Source organism: Glandiceps talaboti, chromosome 16 (genome assembly GCF_964340395.1).
Source record: "Glandiceps talaboti chromosome 16, keGlaTala1.1, whole genome shotgun sequence".
Classification (NCBI taxonomy): Eukaryota; Metazoa; Hemichordata; class Enteropneusta; family Spengelidae; genus Glandiceps; species Glandiceps talaboti.
This window is the reverse complement of record NC_135564.1, coordinates 20,604,902-20,625,903: the sequence shown is the minus strand read 5'-3', so window position 1 is coordinate 20,625,903 and position 21,002 is coordinate 20,604,902. Positions and strand designations below refer to the sequence as shown.

At 36.3% G+C, this 21,002-nt stretch overlaps 1 protein-coding gene across 1 annotated transcript in view; it reads right to left on the bottom strand.

The window, feature by feature from the left end:
• Positions 1–5,386: 5,386 nt before the first annotated feature.
• Positions 5,387–21,002, bottom strand: part of LOC144447400 (uncharacterized) — a 67,025-nt gene continuing 51,409 nt past the window's right edge. Inside the window, exons 30-39 of the mRNA XM_078137412.1 lie at positions 20,872–21,002; positions 20,223–20,420; positions 19,203–19,460; positions 17,616–17,855; positions 15,200–15,409; positions 14,719–14,995; positions 11,676–11,845; positions 9,751–9,912; positions 8,957–9,118; positions 5,387–8,131 (exon numbers count right to left, since the gene is read on the bottom strand). The exon at positions 20,872–21,002 is cut by the window's right edge and continues 46 nt beyond it. Of these exons, the coding sequence (XP_077993538.1) occupies positions 7,977–8,131; positions 8,957–9,118; positions 9,751–9,912; positions 11,676–11,845; positions 14,719–14,995; positions 15,200–15,409; positions 17,616–17,855; positions 19,203–19,460; positions 20,223–20,420; positions 20,872–21,002 (1,963 nt within the window). The 3' untranslated portion in view covers positions 5,387–7,976. The remainder of the gene's footprint in view (positions 8,132–8,956; positions 9,119–9,750; positions 9,913–11,675; positions 11,846–14,718; positions 14,996–15,199; positions 15,410–17,615; positions 17,856–19,202; positions 19,461–20,222; positions 20,421–20,871) is intronic.

The window sequence follows — 21,002 nt, the reverse complement described above, 5'->3', positions numbered from 1 at the left end:
CAAGTTATAACACTCAGAGTGCAGATAATGTCAGGATATTTTAATGTATTTTTGAAACAAAACACTTTGATTATTGTTCACTCAAAAAAAAGAAGAAGAGAAACTTGTCAATTAGCAGGCCACATACAACTATAAGTAAGAAAATTGTCTGGTCAATTACAAAGGTGGACTTCATGATTATCCGCTAGTCTTTCTAGTGATTAAAAAAACGAGAAAGGGGGGGGGGGGGGGGGCTATTAGTAAGAACAGAAAACAAGTGGGGAAAAGAAAAAAAAGAGAAAAACAAACGCGTATGACGTGGCACCTTCCGTTGAGTTTCAAGTTTGAAAACCAATTGGTTTTGCCGTCACGCGATGGCAATTATATTATGAGTGGCGGAGGTTTCTCATATTTGCAACCACGCAAAAACAAAAACAAAAGAACTCTTCTAGGCTACAAACTGACGTTGCAACATAGGGCGCTGTTGCAATTCAGAAATGGCGACTGTGAACTGAGGAGAGAACGCCGCTACGCTACGAACCACTTTTAGCAATTGTACTGGGTAAGGAAAGGATTTTAACGTAACTAACAATGCTTTCATTCGATAGTGATTTAACCTTTATGGACAAAAACTACATTTCGGACATGTGAGCCGTTGTATCGTTCTTGCAAATGTGCACGCATCTTCAGATTAGCCAGCTAAACATCGTTTGCAAAATGGCCACTGTTGTATCGGCTAATTTGCATAATGTTATCGTTGAAGCAGTGCATGCGCTTATGCAAGCCTACAAAGTACCACGGAGACCATGTCTCTCAACATCCACTGATGCGTAAGTTTGAAAGGCGATTTAATCAGATAATTTATGTTCGTTGTTGTATTACATGTAATCGTTAGATTTTTGTGTGTTCTAGGTTTAGCCTCACTCCTTTCACGCCGTACACACACGTTATCAACAATGTTAGCATATTACCCACAATCCTTTGTCATAAGCTCATTTAAATATTAAATACATGTATACATGTATAATTAAAGTTTTAACGTAACATAAGTCGAGAAGTTATGGTTTACAAATGCAACCTCTTTCTTGCCTTTGCTATGTTTTCTTTAACTTGCACACAATTTTCAGCACAACTAAACTGATATGGGGGGGGGGGGGGGTTACCACTGGCCAGGTCTTGTAGGGGTGTGTGGCCAATGCTGTCAACCCCAGACACGGTTTTAGACCATTCAAATTTAAAAGACTCCATTGTAGACCAAAATACATCACTGATATGAAAATGTTAACCAACATGTCAAAACTTTATTATGTAGTTTCTTCCAGGACCTCATTTTATACCAAAGAAAATAAAAAATTGTATTAATAATAATAATAATGGTTTATTTCACCAATCTTTAGTGACCCAGGGGTCAAATTGAAATGATGTACATATCTAAAAAGTAGACACAGGGTGTCTAAAATTGTGTAAAGTGTACCCCATTTTAGACTACTTATCTCTAAAAATACAGTACCCTTTTTAGACCAAAGGTTGAAAACCCCCACCCCGAAGGGTGGTACATATATGTATACCCAATAAGTGGGAGTACCCCCTCCCGGGCTATAGGCATGGCAAAGTGTGTGTGTGTGTGTGCGTAAACAATTTAAAGTCAAAATATTTGGTAGGTATTAGGTATATTAACTTGGGTGTCTAGTAAGAAATTGTTCAAATCAAAATGATCTTACCACAGATGTGTAATTTGGGTCAAAAAATTTGGGTTTTGGTCAAAAAACTTAAACTCCAAAACTAATCGGTCTGAAATTTGGTGTGGCATTCTCAGGGGTTTTCAGCTTAAGAATGATGATCCTGTGAGTGATATGCAAATTAGGGCTTAAAATAAGTCTTTTTGTCAAACATTTATAATTCCAAAATTATTAAGCAGAATTCTTCAGTTCTTGCAAATACGTCTCTATTTTGAATTTAGGTTTAAAAAGTCTAAGTTTTTAGTATGTTGTTGGTATTCAAAGGTATATGATCATCATTTCAATTAGTTTTTCACATAGATATGAAATGGCTTGTAGTTGACGACAGACATCATCTGTTTGTTTTGCACAATTTTGTTTGTTGTGTTACTAAATTTGTAGTTGTGTACATCTTTGTTTTGTATACATGAGGTCACAGACTGGTACCATTTTGTTTTGTTATCTTTTTGTTATCTAAAGTTAAAAGCCTCCCTCAGTAAAGTATTATTTGAGTGTCGTAAGTGTGCAGTGTTTTTAAATTTAACAAACAGTGGTAATCTACCCAAGTCTCCATATATTCCCATTTTTGTAGTTTTTCTTGTGAAGTATTAGTTATAAAGGCCTGCTAGCATTTTTTCCATGATTTTGTGATATTCATATTTTTCATCCCACAGATTTTACCAGGAACCACTATCATCGTTGAGATAAAAAATATTGTTGAAAGAGTAAAGAGCCATGTCAAATGTTACTGAAGAATACCAACAACAGATAGATGCTGCACAACGTGTATCCATTGATGTACAACATGTATGCAGTGAAAGTATGTACTTGACAGTAGATGCACTGGCAAATGCCATAGGATGCCCAAAAGAGTTCATCTTTTTTCCTTTATTGTCCGTGTGTGCTGGGATGATGGGTTCCAGTGCATCTGTAAGGATAAATTCTGAGTGGGAAGAGCCTGCTGTTTTGTGGACAATGGTAGTTGGAAAGAGAGGAGAGAAAAAAACAGCAGCATTGAATCATATTTCCCAACCAGTGAAAGACCTCCAAGCAAATCTACAGGAGAAAATTAAGAATATTGCTCCAGGCATCACAGCAGAACAGTTACCCATACTGTATGTTGACAACCTTACCAGTTTACCTGATGTGTTTAATCGTAGTGGTCAACAGATGATAGCAATGATTGATGACATGAACACTGCTTTCCAAGGCTTTGATAGCAGAAGTAATAAAGATACAACTCAAAGTAGAAACTTTGTATCATCTTTATATGATGCCAATTTGTACGGCCAATCACACATATCATCATCATCATCATCATCATCATCACTATGTCTGAATATAACAGGTTTCACTACGCCAAGCTCATTAGCTGAAATAATGTCAAAACCAGAGAACACACAACTCATAGATCGGTTCTTGCTTTTCATTCCTCCAAGAGTATCTTACAACTTCAATGATTATCGTGTTCCTATTCCTGATAACGTTCCAAAGCTTGTCAAAGTCTTTGATATTCTTCGCCAAGTCCACTCTGACAGAAGAAGAGCATCTTCACCCGTTGTCTATAAATTCAACAACAATGCTTTACAGTTGTTTGGTCAGTGCCATGACGAATTACAAGGAAGAAAACATGAGTTTCCAGGAAGTGAGGATTGTAATAGTATTTTTGGTAAAGCTATTGGTCAGTTGGCTCGTCTTGCTGCCATTTTACAAGCTGCAGATAATGCCTTTAGTGCAGCAATTGGTGACAACAGAGGTCAATCATGGAACCAATTCATAACCATGGACAAAGTTTGGTGGGCAAAGATCATCATAGACCACGCTATACAGCAAAAACTGTCATTGGTTCCAAGTGAGGTTGGACTAGTGACTGATGTAGGAACTACATGTAATTCAGGGACAACTACATACACTCCAGAGAGCCTTAATCTATCACAAAACATGATGAGCTTACCAAGGAACACAATGACAATGTCAACAAATGTTGTGAACTCAGCAATGAACTTACCAAGGAACACAATGGCAGTGTCATCAAGTGTTGTCAACACACCACCAACAACAATAGTCAGTTTACCAACAAGTTCCGGAACCTTTGCTACCAACACTGTCAATATTCAAAGAGAGAGACAGAAAAATGATTCATTTCGACAACTGAAACGCAACGACATTCAGCCATTTGAGAAATCTGTAAAAGTTCCTAAAATACGACAACGCATTAATACTATTAATAGATATTCTCAACTGAGCAAGGTGAGTGCAAGTGAGGCAGTGGTGTTGTATCCTAAAAAGATCAAGAAGATACTAGAGTTTCCTGAACATGCTATCTCACTGTCGGCCATCGCACAGAAAAAAATGATGCCAAGACAGATTGGATTAAAGAATTGCTTCACCACAGCATGTGCCAGAGAATTTGTCTTGAAACTAGCAGCTCTTGGTCTTGGTTCCCTAGAATGGAAGTCTCATCCACAGAATGGTCGAAGATCATTTCAGTTTGTGAAACAGAGATATGAAGATATGGGAGAAGAAGGCAGGGAAGTGATGAAGAATTTGAAAGTTGACATGGAAAAATACCATGACAGTTTCCACGAAGATGTTATGGTGATGAGTATGCCATATAACCAAGCAGGTAATATGAAGACAGAGAGAAGAGATGGGAATAACCTACAAGATGATGGATCTATTGAAGTTAATGATGGTACAACATATAAAGAAGAAACTATGAGTACTGTTGTGTTACATATTCCTCATGCTAGTGAGGAGAATCACACAGAATCTTCATTTTCAACACCATGTCAGAACAGCCAGCTTGAAGCAGATCAAAGTATTGTATAAATTACAATAATTAATATCTATACCACAGTTACAACAGTGTGAGGACTTACACACTCTGTACAGAAATAATCCTGAACTGTCAGCTATTTTCATCTTTTTTTGGACCAAGGACATTTTATCTGAGCAATCATATGTTTCCTGATTGGCCAACACACAGTGAAATACAAGTCTCAGTTCCTGATTGGCCAACACATAGTGAAATACAAGTCTCAGTTCCTAATTGGCCAACACACTCATTTGAAATACAAGTCTGTTTCTGATTGGGCAACACACTCATTTGAAATACAACTTACAAGTCTGTTTCTGATTGGGCAACACACTCATTTGAAATACAAGTCTGTTTCTGATTGGGCAACACACTCATTTGAAATACAAGTCTGTTTCTGATTGGGCAACACACTCAATTGAAATACAAGTCTGTTTCTGATTGGCCAACACACTCATTTGAAATACAAGTCTGTTTCTGATTGGCCAACACACTCATTTGAAATACAAGTCTGTTTCTGATTGGGCAGCACACTCATTTGAAATACATGTCTGTTTCTGATTGGCCAACACACTCATTTGAAATACAAGTCTCAGTTCCTGATTGGCCAACACACTCAGACATTGTATAACTGTAAGTGGGCTGTACCAGGCAATGACAAATAAATAATAATTGTGTGGCAGACAGTTTGTTATATTGAAGAATGGTTTTTAGTACTAAATATACCATTTATTTTAAATTTGTGTTCCATGATTGTTTTAATAGTGTCATTTTTATTTCAACTAAACATTCAATTTATAATTAATTAGGTTAATATAATAATTTTAGTGTTATTAGATTGAAAGTTTTTTTTTTATCAAGACTAGATGAGTTGAATCAAGTTAGCATTTTATTGAGTATGGTATTTTCCTCAGAATACTGTCACACTAGTACATATAGTTTACTTGTTATCTGAAGTATTACAGTACAGCTCAACAATTACCTTCTGACTCTCACTGTTAGTATTCACTAGGCTTGCACTAACACCTAGCCTGCATGGCCATCCCTACATTAACATTAAAGGCATGCTCAGCGCTAACACTAGGCTGACACAAACACGTCACCAGTATGTGTTAGCAACTGGAAAGATTAATCCCTGGTAATGCCTGTTACAGCCCTATGTTACCGGTACCATAAGGCATGCTCTGAGTGCTAACACTAGGCTATCACTAACATCTCATCAGTATGTGTTATCAACAGGAAGGGTTAATTCCTACAACTGCCCTATGTTACCATAAGGTATGCTCAGTGTTAACACTAGGCTATCACTAACATCTCATCAGCATGTGTTAACACTGGAAAGGTTAATTCCTACACCAGTCTTGTAAATGTACAATGTATGTTAACACCACCAGGCTCACACTGACACTGGACTAACAAATCAGAAAGAAATTCTTGAGATATACATGTAGTGTAACATTATGTTGTCTGAAACATCTATATTGACATGCATGGTCAAGTCATCTGACATATTCAGCAATCAATATTAGTGACACAACGATATTTCAATAGACTAAAACTGACTATAGTATCATAGCCATTCTTATAATTTTTAATATATACATGTAAATGGGCATACAGTCTGCAGTAAACTAGAACTAGGAGTTGAGTGTACAAGTGCTATTTTCAAGACAATACATTTTATACATGATGAACATTAATTGTCAACAACTCTGTATCTGTATTTAATGAACAAAGTAAAAATATGTCCAATTAACAAAAACTATCACACTGACCAATAAAACAACTGTACTTTTATCTACATCACATGTTGATATCTTTCTTGAGTATAATATGTATAAAACCTCATACTAACTTATTGTTTAAAGGGGAACACCACTCTAAGAAATAGAGACATTTTCATAAACTATGGGTTTTGGAGACTCATTTCATGATTTTACATCACCTACAATTACCGAGTGGTTCAAGAGAAACATCAATTTGATCTTGTGCCTTTATAGGGCATCTTGGCTATGATGACATGACTCATCAGAACACAAAGTTTATGGAAATGCCTTTATCTGCTTTCATTGCAAGGTCCTGATCTTGGTCTCACTTTGTCAGAGAACATGAAATGGAAAACATATTGCAAATATCACTAAGAAAGCAAACTCGACATTGGGTTTTCTAAGAAGAAACTTCCATCAATGTACTCAGTCATGTAGGAAAACGGCTTACATTTCACTAGTAAGATCCATGTTAGAATATGGTTCAGTGGTTTGAGGCCCCTTACCTACAGTAAAACATTGACTGACTCAAACAGGTTCAGCACAGAGCAGCCCATTTCATCACAGGGAACTATGGGAGTAGGGACGAAGGGTGTGTCACCAAAATGGTAGAAAGCCTCTAACTTACATCACTACAGGATAAATGCATGACCAACTAGCTAATATTTCTATACAGGGTAGTTATGGGCCTAGTACCAGCAATTCAACCAGCAGATTATCTTAGACTGTAACTTGTAAGACCCAAATGATCTATAAAAAAGCGAGGAAATTTGCAGACTGTATCTCAGCTAACATTAAAGAGTTACTAACAACTCAAAGTGCTTTGAAATTGACAATTGTAAAACTGCTCAATACAAACAGTCATTCTTTGTAAAAACACTAGTAGACTGGAACCATCTGGACAATAGTACTGTGTGTGCTAAATCTTGTGACGCCTTTAAAATGGCAGTCACTGTCAAAAACCATTCTGACTATAAAATACTCTCCCCCGGTGTGTTATTCCTTACCCAGGACCTATACCGTAATAATACAGATAAGAACTAGTTGATTATATAGCTGTCATCAGTCCATTCTTGATAATGTTGATGTTTGGGGACTTTCTACTTGGCCTTTGTCAAATACCTAGTTTATTAGTCAGTAAGAATAGTTGAGGAGAAATAATATGAAAGAAATGAAGTGTAAATCAGTTGAAACAAGTCAAAATTTGTGAACATTTTTATCCAGAAAGTCACACTGGATCAATTTGACACTTAAAAGTCCCCTTTGGGTTGTTCCACTGTATATATGTGCAAAGGTACAAAAATATGTCCTGCAAATATATTTTTTAAAATATACTAAAGTTGTATTTTAAATTTAGTGATATATACAGAGCTTGGCTAATGCATATATTCAACAAATTCCACACTGCAGATTATTTATACAAAAATATATATGTACAAAAACACAAATAAGAACTGGACGGTCTCAATACAACTCAACTCAAAATATTTCCAAAACTTCTGACTAGTTTTCACCATCAGGTGAGTAAATCCAAGTATGTACAAAATATCTACAGTTAACAAATTACTTTCAGTATTTATAATATTCTGAGAAACTGTGTCCTCATTCTATTTTACACTTTCATATAATAATAGTATTTTATCATCAAATTGTATAAACTCCACCAAAGATTGTGAGTTAGGTTCATTAACTCTATTATGGTTTAGTTATAGCGCCCCCTAGTGACAAAGTTTCATATTTCTTGTCATTTGACAGTCTGAGTTTCAGCCCCAATGTTATCTCGTCTGATTTCACACCATAGATAATACTTGGCGAGTTCTCAACAGCAGATTGTGATACTGGTATCAATGCTGCAATAAACAAACACAGTATTAATAATCACACAATCTTATTTAAAAGTGATTTTGGTAATAACTTTGAGGAACATTGGCTGTGAGATATATTTTGTTTCATAGTTAAGGTTATTTGAGAAAGTAGCCAATACAATACTTTTCTCATACTGAAACAATTCATCTTTCTTCTGTTTTTTCTCCTAATCACAGCATAATCATTGCTGCCATGTCTTAGGTACATCAAATAAGTTCTGACCTAAGCAGTCCTGCAGTGAAGTACCCCCAACTTAACTGTAATGTGTCACTTGTGACATTAATAGTCAGCATCTTGACAGTTCTGATCACAGGGTAAGGACAAATAATCAATTTTGTACTCACGATTTTCCGGATTTCTAATATTATTTTCTGTATATTTCAAATAAAGTTTTAAATACCGTTTCCTCTCACTGTTTTGTCTATTTCCTACTTGATATCAATGTCTTATCTGAGTTTATCAGCTTTGCATTAATTAGTAGCTTAAATTGCTAGAACAAACTCACTATTTGCCCAAATTAACACATTATGCCGTGAGTAACTGATCCGACTGATGCAGACTACCATTAGTTCTAGCAAGCTACTAATTAATGCAAAGCTGATAAACTTGATATCAGGTAGGAAATAGACAAAAAAAATTGCGAGGAAACAGTATTTAAAACTTTATTTGAAATATACAGAAAATAATATTAGAAATCTGGAAAATCGCGAGTACAAAATTGATTATTTGTCCTTTACCCTGTGTTCTGATGTGAAGTATCACCCAACTAAGTTGTAAAGTGCCCTTATGGACACTGTATTAGTTCTCACCTAGGCAGTCCTGAAGAGAAGTACCACCCAACTTAATTGAAGAGTGCCATTTGGGACATTGTATACATGACCTCTGACCCTTGTCAGGTTGATAGTATCCCAAGGGACATAGTTGACATGGTGCAATGCCAAAGTAGGAGAAGCTACCAGGCTGGCAGATTTCTGTGTATAAAAAATATGGTGTCATTGTTAGTTATGTCTATAGAGATAAAAATGTCCTGCTCTTGGGAGGAGGTCTTGTTAACCAATTAATCTATCAATCAATTTACCCCCCATCCGCCTCAGCATTGCATATGTAATACTGCCTAATTTGAAAATATATGAAAACAACCCCTTGCCATTTATTGACTTTACCAATGATTTCATAGATTTATTGAACTGTTCCAAACTTTTCTTCAGAAATCAGGGTTATCAAAATTCTTCACTTGTGAACAAATTTAGATCTTCAACATACAATCTACACACAAACCATGAGGTGCACTTTTAATTCATGATCCTACACCAGATATTTGTAGCATTACATTGGCTGACATTGTGCCTCACTTCAAGATGATTACCTACAAACATAACAGAGAATGAGAGAGAGAGAGAGAGAGAGAGAGAGAGAGAGAGAGAGAGAGAGAGAGAGAGAGAGAGAGAGAGAGAGAGAGAGAGAGAGAGAGAGAGAGAGAGAGAGAGAGAGAGAGAGAGAGAGAGGGGGGGGGGGGAGGGAGGGAGGGAGGGAGAGACAGAGACAGAGACAGAGAAACTGTAAGCACAGGATATGTTATAAATTGAAAAGTGACATTTCTTACCATAGCAATCTGATTGTGTAAAGATGCCATCACCAAGAGTTGTGGTATTGACTGGACACATTTTACATATTACTTGTACTTCTTCATCTTGATAATAGCCTTTAGGACATCGTGTACAATCTATGGTGTCTGTGTTGTAATATGTACCAACAGGACATGCCACTGTAAAACAAGAACACATTGATTACAGTAAAGTGGTGTTTAATAATAATAATAATAATAATAATAACAATACAGTTTTATAGAGTGCCTGATCTCTGTAAGTAGAGCTCGTGGCACAGAAGTAAATTACTGTATGGCAAGAGGGAAAGTGGCTTCATAGACACTAGATACTAGGCATTTGAAGAAGGCCGAGACTAAATGTTTAAAGATGGTAGAAGGAAGTAATTAGAGACTTGGAGACGTGGCAGAGATCAAATTTGGATCGGTTGACATTACACTTAAATCTACTGTAATCACCAGATTGGTTTTTGCACTGTAAAAAACATCCATTCAAGATTGTCAAATGCCTGCTACTCCTACTTGTCTACTAACTATGAATTTACAGTAGCCTTGTGAAGGCTGATTTTAAAGGCTACTCCTGGATATAGATGATGTATTTACATAAACTTTGAGTTCTAGAGAGTACTTTCATGATTTCACATAACATGAATTTTTCACAATTGCCAAGAAACACCAAATGATACTCTATTTCACCACTATTGTTATCACATTGGTCCACTGATGCCTCATGGGATACATATTTATTAGATACACACTGAATATTCATGACTCCTAAGAGATAGAGTTTCAATTTGGTATTTCTTTTGCAATCTTGCAAAATTTATGTGATGTGAAATCATGACACACCTCTGAGAATCCAAAGTTGATGAAAATATGTTTATTTCCTGGAGTAGTGTTCCCCTTTACGATATGAAGGTAGTTGGAATTCAAGTCATTTTGCCTGGAGTACTGTTCCCCTCTGTGGTGAGGGGTAGTTGGAATTCAAGTCATTTTGCCTGGAGTACTGTTCCCCTCTGTGGTGAGGGGTAGTTGGAATTCAAGTCATTTTGCCTGGAGTACTGTTCCCCTCTGTGGTATGAGGGGTAGTTGGAATTCAAGTCATTTTGCCTGGAGCGTACTGTTCCCCTCTATGGTATGAGGGGTAGTTGGAATTCAAGTCATTTTGCCTGGAGTACTGTTCCCCTCTGTGGTGAGGGGTAGTTGGAATTCAAGTCATTTTGCCTGGAGTACTGTTCCCCTCTGTGGTATGAGGGGTAGTTGGAATTCAAGTCATTTTGCCTGGAGCGTACTGTTCCCCTCTATGGTATGAGGGGTAGTTGGAATTCAAGTCATTTTGCCTGGAGTACTGTTCCCCTCTGTGGTATGAGGGGTAGATGGAACTCAAGTCATTTTGCCTGGAGTACTGTTTCCCTCTATGGTATGAGGGGTAGTTGGAATTCAAGTCATTTTGCCTGGAGTACTGTTTCCCTCTATGGTATGAGGGGTAGATGGAATTCAAGTCATTTTGCCTGGAGTACTGTTCCCCTCTATGGTATGAGGGGTAGTTGGAATTCAAGTCATTTTGCCTGGAGTACTGTTTCCCTCTATGGTATGAGGGGTAGATGGAATTCAAGTCATTTTGCCTGGAGTACTGTTTCCCTCTATGGTATGAGGGGTAGTTGGAATTCAAGTCATTTTGCCTGGAGTACTGTTTCCCTCTATGGTATGAGGGGTAGTTGGAATTCAAGTCATTTTGCCTGGAGTACTGTTTGCCTCTATGGTATGAGGGGTAGATGGAATTCAAGTCATTTTGCCTGGAGTACTGTTTCCCTCTATGGTATGAGGGGTAGATGGAATTCAAGTCATTTTGCCACTCAATTACTGCATATAAATATATAATTATATAACTTAATAAGTACATATAATGAAGTGTCTGTACATACCACATGTATCCATATATGGTACATATCCGCTATCACAATGTACATTGGTATCATGTAGTGTTGAGTTCTTGCTGTCTAATACCACTTTATAGCCATCAACTACCATTGATACATTAGTACTGGATGTCATCACTTTTATCATATCTTCAAATTTCTTATGGTTTTCATGGCTGTGAAAATTGTTAGAACAATGATGTCATATACATTTAGTATTGTTAACTTAGTTGTATAAATGGGGACCTGGCAGGATAGAGGTTGAGATGTGAATCCTATGCACTTTATAAAGACTGCAATGGATTGTTTAGGAAGTATAAAGGGCTGTTGTGCCAATACAGATCCATATCAGGGGTAATAATTGCAAAGCACTTTGAGCACAGTGTGAGAAAGTGCTATATAAAAACTAACATTATTAGTATTATCATTAATATACATTAGGGGTTATATATACATATTTGACACCAAAAAATTTCATATGAGGCCTAATAAAAAAATACCGCCAATGGCGTTGTAGCACAACTGTACAGTTTCTAAAAATGTTTATCTATATGGTAGTCCATGCTAACAATAAGTTAGTTTGTTGAATGTTGAATGGCTACCCAGTTGCCTATCCAACCATGTTGCTATCTTTATGATATATGCTATCATTTGGCTGTTGCTATGGGCGTGGTCATGTTGTTAGATATATTTGCATACATTTTTGTATGTTTTTGTTCACTTGTGTATGAATTCCTGATATTATCTTTTCAATATATGTGATTATTTGGCTGTTGCTATGGGCCTGGTCTTGTTGCTAGGCATATTTACATATATCATTTGAATGTTTATTCAATTGTCTATTAATCCCCGTTATCTTTGCAATATATGTGATCATTTGGCTGTTGCTATGGGCGTGGTCTTGTTGCTAGGTGCATTTGCATACAGTTTTTGAAATGTTTATTCATTTGTCTTTCTATTCCTGTTGTTATCTTTGCAATATACGTGATTCTTTGGCTGTTGCTATGGGCGTGGTCTTGTTGCTAGGCAAATTTACATACATTTTTTGAATATTTATTCAATTGTCTATTAATCCCTGTTGTTATCTTTGTGAAATACACGACCATTTGGCTGTTGCTATGGGCGTGGTCATGGTTGCTAGGGTATTTACATACATTTTTTTAATGTTTACTCATTTGCCTACCAGATGATGTTGTCATTTGACCAAAATATACTGCCATTTGGTCGTTGCTAAGGGCGTGGTCATGGTCGCTAGGGCCAATTTTGTCAAAATGTTTTGAAGAAAATCTGCAGAATAACACTTTCAGAAACATCTCACCAAGTTTCAGACTCAGTGACCAAATACATTTTGAGATATAAGTTTTTGACCAAAAATGAACATTTGTACACCTAATTTGCATATCACTCATGGACTCATTGTATGCTTAATATTTCTTCATCCATACATCCCTAGATACATTCTCATTAAATTTCAGCCCCATCTGCTTGGTACTTTTGGAATTAGAGTGTTTTTAACAAAAAAGCCCTAATTTGCATATCACTGATGGAATCATCATGTCATGAACAAATCTTACTTTACACCCCCTTAAGAATGTTCCCACCAAATTTCCCACCAATCTGCCCAGTAGTTTCTGAGTTTAAGTTTTTTGACCAAAAATCACATTTTTTGACCCAAATCACACACCTGTGATGCGATCATTTTGATTTGAACAATTTCCCAACTAGACACCCAAGGTAATGGACCCACCAAATATCATGGCAATCGGTTCAGCAGTTTTTGACTTTAAGTTGTTTACACACACACACACACACACACACACACACACACACACACACACACACACACACACACACACACATCCACACACACACACACACACACACACACACACACACACAGACAGACGCTGGGCGATCCCTATAGCACTACTGAACAAGTTCAGTTGTGCTAAAAATTGTGTGGTTCTGATTATGCTCAATTCTAGAATAGGTGGGGTAGGTAGATTTTTTATATTATTTTATTATATTTTTTATCTGAGTGAGTGTCTAGTACAGGTTTTCCATTGCTTTCCAAATGGTCTTTGTGTTGTGTTGTTTATTTGTTGCTATCAGATGTACAGCCATTACAGATTGGGAGAACAGTTTTAGAGTGTCTTTTTTAAGTTGATGGCAGTTTCCGCATTGACTATTTCTTGTGAGACTTCATATTTTTGCGATTTTATTATTTTGGGATACATAAAAAAGAGGAAGTTTAGAGTCAGCAGTGAAAAGCTAGGTGGGGTCTGGTAACCGGAACCAAACAATTATATTTTTTAGGCCTGAAGAATTCATCACCATTATTAATAACTTAAGTTGTTATGTGTATATATATATTGAAAATAAGACGAATGTTGTCTCAGCTAAAATCCAAGAAGGATGAAAATTTAAACAATCAGGTGTCACCATACAAAGTTTGTTGAAATGAGGGTCAAAATGTTATTAAAATTACATCCAATATGGCCACTTAATAACTCTTTGGCAAAATACAGGATTGTTGATTTTGTTGAAAATAGTTGATTTTCTTCAAACGGAGGATTATGGCAAAGTTTGGAGAGATTTGAATAATTTGGATTTTTCAGTGAAATTCATCTCCAAGACACATGATTCTTAAATTGAAAGGGTAATAAGCCGTTTTTCGTCTCGCAGCAGATCTTACGTGATCCCGCATGAGCCACTGCATTCATAGCAACAACTTGAGGGTGGTCAAGCTGAAAGTATTAAATGCTTAGCAACACTATTGTTCTCAACATCATCCGACATGGCCACAGCGAAAGCTTGACCACGATCACATTTGACAATCATTGTTGCTAGGCATATTTGCATATCTCGCGAGATCTGCAATGAGATGTAAAATACCTTATTGTAATGTACATTGCACAGTCTATCATCGAATGATGTACCATACTTAACTGCATTAGTGCCCTCACTAGAGCAAGGGCCCAGTACTTTTGTTTTATCAAGTTTTGTTTTGGGAAAATAAGTCTATCATCTGAGAAACATAACTGTATACCTTTGGTGAATTGTGGTGAAATTTACAGTAAAGGAATTCATCTGGTCTACACTTCGTCTTTTTCTTGCATCACTGTCGCATTCTACAAGCACTTTATCTTCACTACAGTAATCTTCAATCTCACAATATTGAGTTGATCCAAACGCATTGACCAGTAACTCAATAAAGTTCTTCTTGATGACATTAATAGAGTTCTGACATTCACCATCAATATGTTGATATTTAAATTGCAGTGAAAAGTTTTTGGACCACCGTGGTGGTCTATTTCGCTGGTTACCTGGCAACAAAAGATAAATAATTGAATATGTACAACATATGAACACAGTATGTGAAATAATAAATACACTGGAAATGAATCACTGAAAGCCATGCATTCATGTAATGAATATGTAACAATTTAATTTTTAAGGTCCTCCACGTCAACAACATACAAATGTTTGAACACTATTAATCTCCTTTAACCTTTAACCTTTAAACTTACTAGTGCATGCTGGTAGTCCAGGTGCTGGGTCTGTTTCTTTCCCATGAGACCAGACTCCAATACCATCTTCACCAGGATAACACAGAATAATATCTGGGGGTTTCTTTCTAAAGAAATGATTTGTATCACAGTGTACTGTACATTTACTGTCAATATTACAGGCTAGTCCTCCATTGGATGGTGGTGTCAATGGTGGACACAACACTTCACCTGCAGGGTTTAACAATAACAATAGTCAATGATGGACATACAATCTAACACTTCACCTGCAGGGTTAACAATAACAATAGTCAATGATGGACATACAATCTAACACTTCACCTGCAGGGTTAACAATAACAATAGTCAATGATGGGCATACAATCTAACACTTCACCTGCAGGGTTAACAATAACAATAGTCAATGATGGACATACAATCTAACACTTCACCTGCAGGGTTAACAATAACAATAGTCAATGATGGACATACAATCTAACACTTCACCTGCAGGGTTAACAATAACAATAGTCAATGATGGACATACAATCTAACACTTCACCTGCAGGGTTAATGATAACAATAGTCAATGATGGACATACAATCTAACACTTCACCTGCAGGGTTAACAATAACAATAGTCAATGATGGACATACAATCTAACACTTCACCTGCAGGGTTAACAATAACAATAGTCAATGATGGACATACAATCTAACACTTGACCTGTAGGGTTAACAATAACAATAGTCAATGATGGGCATACAATCTAACACTTCACCTGCAGGGTTAACAATAACAATAGTCAATGATGGACATACAATCTAACACTTCACCTGCAGGGTTAACAATAATAATAGTCAATGATGGACATACAATCTAACACTTCACCTGCAGGGTTAACAATAATAATAGTCAATGATGGACATACAATCTAACACTTCACCTGCAGGGTTAACAATAATAATAGTCAATGATGGACATACAATCTAACACTTCACCTGCAGGGTTAATGATAACAATAGTCAATGATGGACATACAATCTAACACTTCACCTGCAGGGTTAACAATAATAATAGTCAATGATGGACATACAATCTAACACTTCACCTGCAGGGTTAACAATAATAATAGTCAATGATGGACATACAATCTAACACTTCACCTGCAGGGTTAATGATAACAATAGTCAATGATGGACATACAATCTAACACTTCACCTGCAGGGTTAACAATAACAATAGTCAATGATGGACATACAATCTAACACTTCACCTGCAGGGTTAATGATAACAATAGTCAATGATGGACATACAATCTAACACTTCACCTGCAGGGTTAACAATAATAATAGTCAATGATGGACATACAATCTAACACTTCACCTGCAGGGTTAACAATAACAATAGTCAATGATGGACATACAATCTAACACTTCACCTGCAGGGTTAATGATAACAATAGTCAATGATGGACATACAATCTTACACTTCACCTGCAGGGTTAATGATAACAATAGTCAATGATGGACATACAATCTTACACTTGACCTGCAGGGTTAATGATAACAATAGTCAATGATGGACATACAATCTTACACTTCACCTGCAGGGTTAATGATAACAATAGTCAATGATGGACATACAATCTTACACTTCACCTGCAGGGTTAATGATAACAATAGTCAATGATGGACATACAATCTTACACTTCACCTGCAGGGTTAATGATAACAATAGTCAATGATGGACATACAATCTTACACTTCACCTGCAGGGTTAATGATAACAATAGTCAATGATGGACATACAATCTTACACTTGACCTGTAGGGTTTACATATTATGCAAACTAAATAAAAGTGTTTATTAAACACTTTTATTTAGTTTACATTAAACTAGAGATATTGTCATAAGCTATGAGTTCTGTAGAGTTATTTTATGATGTTACATCATCTACAATTACTTGCAATTTCAGAGAAGCATCAAGTTGATCTTGTGCCTTTGTATTGTATTTGCTATGGGCTATTGCATCATGGGAGTCCGTGGAAATAATATATTCAAGTTCCACACTGAATATTCATGAGTCACGAGTGCCTATACCTTTCAGTGTACAGCATCTCTCATGAATATTCATAGTGTAACTTAATGAAAGATCTATTACAATCACCCTGGACAACATGGTAAACTGGGATATATATTTTATGTTTTAAATACATAGCAATACTTTGAGTTAAAATGTCAACATAATCCACTTTACACTTATGAAGGGTTTGTAATAATTACTGAACACATTTCTCTTTATTAACATTGCCAATGATTCTTATCACTTAATCTAAGATCAATTTTTACATTGGCAAAGAGTTTGTATGAGATTAATACTTCAAATCATTGCTATTATAGTATTTCATATATAACAATAATTCTGTCAGTTTACCAGTGACTGTAACATTGGTGACACAGTAAGCCACATTTCCAGCATCATCATATGCAGTATGGTGAATGCTATACACTCCCCATCTGAAGACTTTCGTATACTGAGCTACATCAGCTGTAATGGTAACCACGGCAACATTGTCACTAAACACAGGTTGAGGCCAGTGTAGTTCTACTGGCATTGTTGATGAACTAATCTCATAGTCTTCTGTACAGTTGACACTCTCTGGTGGTTCCTCATCTATAGAGAGAAAAGATGAAATGATAATATGAAAATACCTACATGTCAGAAAATGCTATTGATTGAAGTTGATTAATATTAGCTGGAGAAATATTTATATTCCTCTCCATCTATCATCCCCATTATTCCAACTGTGCTCTCACTTTGGACAAAATAACAGATGGGTTTTCAAAGTATGTCCTGTTAAAAACCACTAAATGGGCTCTCATATGTATAACTATTAGCTGTATTCTTATTCTGATGAATAACTGTGGTAACAACATTTTTTGCAAAAGTTTACATCATCAACAAATTTGTTTACGTTGTCAGAATGTGATTAAAGTTCAGCTATATATAAGACGTAATCATGCTTCATTCTAAAGTGAAGATTAATTCCTACCATCAATGTATGGAAAATTACACACTGTACTTAACTTTGACTTAACTGACAACTGCTAGAAAGAGGTTACAAAGTGTTGTCCAACCATAGAGAATATTGTTCCAAGAATCAATGGGACAGTACAGTACAATGTAGTTACTTTGGAATGGTAAAATTGGAAACAAAAGCTACTATAGACCTTGATCACACAATGATTTAATTATTCAGTGGTAATGCCTCTCTTTCTCTGGACTGGTGGAATAATATGTCTGTGAATTGGTGGGAGTTGGTATCTATGTTTCATGATTGTCTTCTCTGTCTGAGAACACCAAGGGATAACACCAAGGTTTTAGCCAGAGAACAGGACTGGTTAAAACGTAAAGTAAAGGAATCCATCTACATCAGAGGAGACCCATCATGAACAGGGGCCAAGGATATCAACTACCATCAATTTATAGCTATATTATTCCGCCAGTCAAGATAGAGACAATGACAATGAATAATGAAATCATTGCATTATCAAGGTCGATAGTAGATGGATCAAAATGTCACATTCGTTTCCAATTTACCATTCCAAAGTAACTATAGTCTTATCGTGAATTACATTTATTGATTCATATTTTGTGTTATACGTTGTTGTTGTTAACATTGTTGCCGTTTCTGATGAACTCATTATATAGTCATATGTCATACATAATCAAACAATCAGCTCGCAGCCAGCCGATAAGGCAGATGATCAAATCAAAATTTCTTGTGTGATGTAAGTTTCAGTTACAAGTTGGAGTGCACGTGCATTCTTGTGTGATTTAAGTTTCAGTTACAAGTTGGAGTGCGTGTGCATATAAAGAACAGAGTTCCCAGTGTATTCTACTACTTGCTTGTATTGTCATTTCTATTACTGCTGTTTTCCAAACCCCTTTTCTATTGTGAGTCATCCACAAGTCTATACTGTACTGTCCTGTAATTAAACCAGCCAATCTTTTACTTACCTACAACTTCTACAAAAAAATTACAAACTGTAGTTAAGCCAGCTGTATCGTATGCTGTGTACAGAAAGAATGTTCTTCCTGGACCTAGGTTGATTGGAGGAACAGGGTCTTCTGGTCCAACTACTGTTACTTGGCCAGAGTTGTCAGTAGCAACAGGAATATCCCATGATGCCTCAGTTGTTGCTGAGCCTTGTGGGAGAACCAATGGGGGTATCGTACTTGGTGGACAAGTATCCCCAAAACTTGGTGGTGCAATGTCTGGTGAACAATAACATTCAGAAAGTTTTCATCACATATAGAATTGATTATTATGTGTGTGTGTGTGTGTGTGTGTCTTTTTTAGTCAAATGAAAAAAATCATTTTCCATTTGAAATATTAAAAAAAAATATCCACATTTTGTATATTAGCATTTAATGCATTAATTCTGGGACATTTTCATTTCTATTTCATACAAAAAACATGGCAACAGAGTCAATACTTACAAAGAGCACAGGATATCTATTATTGCACGATATATTTGAATAGTGTTTGTGTGAATAAAACACGGCCAATATATATTTTAATGTAAGTTACCATTGGAAAGTAAACTTAAAGAAAGTGTTTTGTTTTAACTTGTACAATAAAACAAAAATAAATAGGAAAGAAATATATACTCTCCTTGTAGAGGGCAGTGTTGAAGAGTATCAGGAGGAAAACCCTCTTCACATCATGTATGTATACAATGTATCAAACATTAATATTATTATGATACCTTGGCATATGGTATATTGGACAGAGCGTGTGCACAGACCATGTACCATTACCACTACACAAAGTTTGACTTATACATTAATATTATAATACCTTGGCATATGGTATATTGGACAGTGCGTGTCCGCAGACCATGTACCATTACCACTACATGAAGTTTGACTAAACATTAATAATACAATACCTTGGCATATGGTATGTTGGACAGCATGGGACCATGCACCATTATCACTACATGAAGTTTGACTTATACATTAATATTACAATACCTTGGCATATGGTATGTTGGACAGCATGGGACCATACACCATTACCACTACATGAAGTTTGACTGACACCATTCAGTTGGAATCCAGTGTTACATTGTACAGTACAGATAGTGGCATAATGGACAATACTATTGGTAACACATTCCAATGGCATTATGGTACTGAAGTCAGGTGACAGCAATGATGGACAGGTAATTGCTACAAATAGAAACAGACAAAGCAGCTTGATATCAATACAATCAATCAAAATATCAATCAATCGATCAAGTGATCACTCAATCAACAAATCAATCAATCAATCAATCAACCCAACAAACAGCCATCCAATCAAGCATCCATCCAGACCTGCCCAAACCAGCAAAGTCAACCAAAAAATCATACCTATACCCAGCTCAACCAACCATCCAACAAGTCACGTCAACCAATCAATCCAAAAACCTAACCCAACCAGCTGAAACCAACCAGGCAAATGACCAACCATCTAAGTGACCAACCCAACCAAACTAGCCTAAACCAAACAACCAACAGACAAACCAACCAACCAACCTGAACCTGATCAGCCCAAACCAACCAACCAGCCAGCAAACCAACCAACCAACCAACCAACCAACCAACCAACCAACCAACCAACCAACCAACCAATCATTACCTTGGCAGTATGGAATAACTCCAGACCAATATCCATCTAATCCACATGTCAATTCTTCATCTCCTATAAGTCTATAGCCAATATCACATACTACTCTGGCTATACTTCCATACATATTCTGACAAGACTGA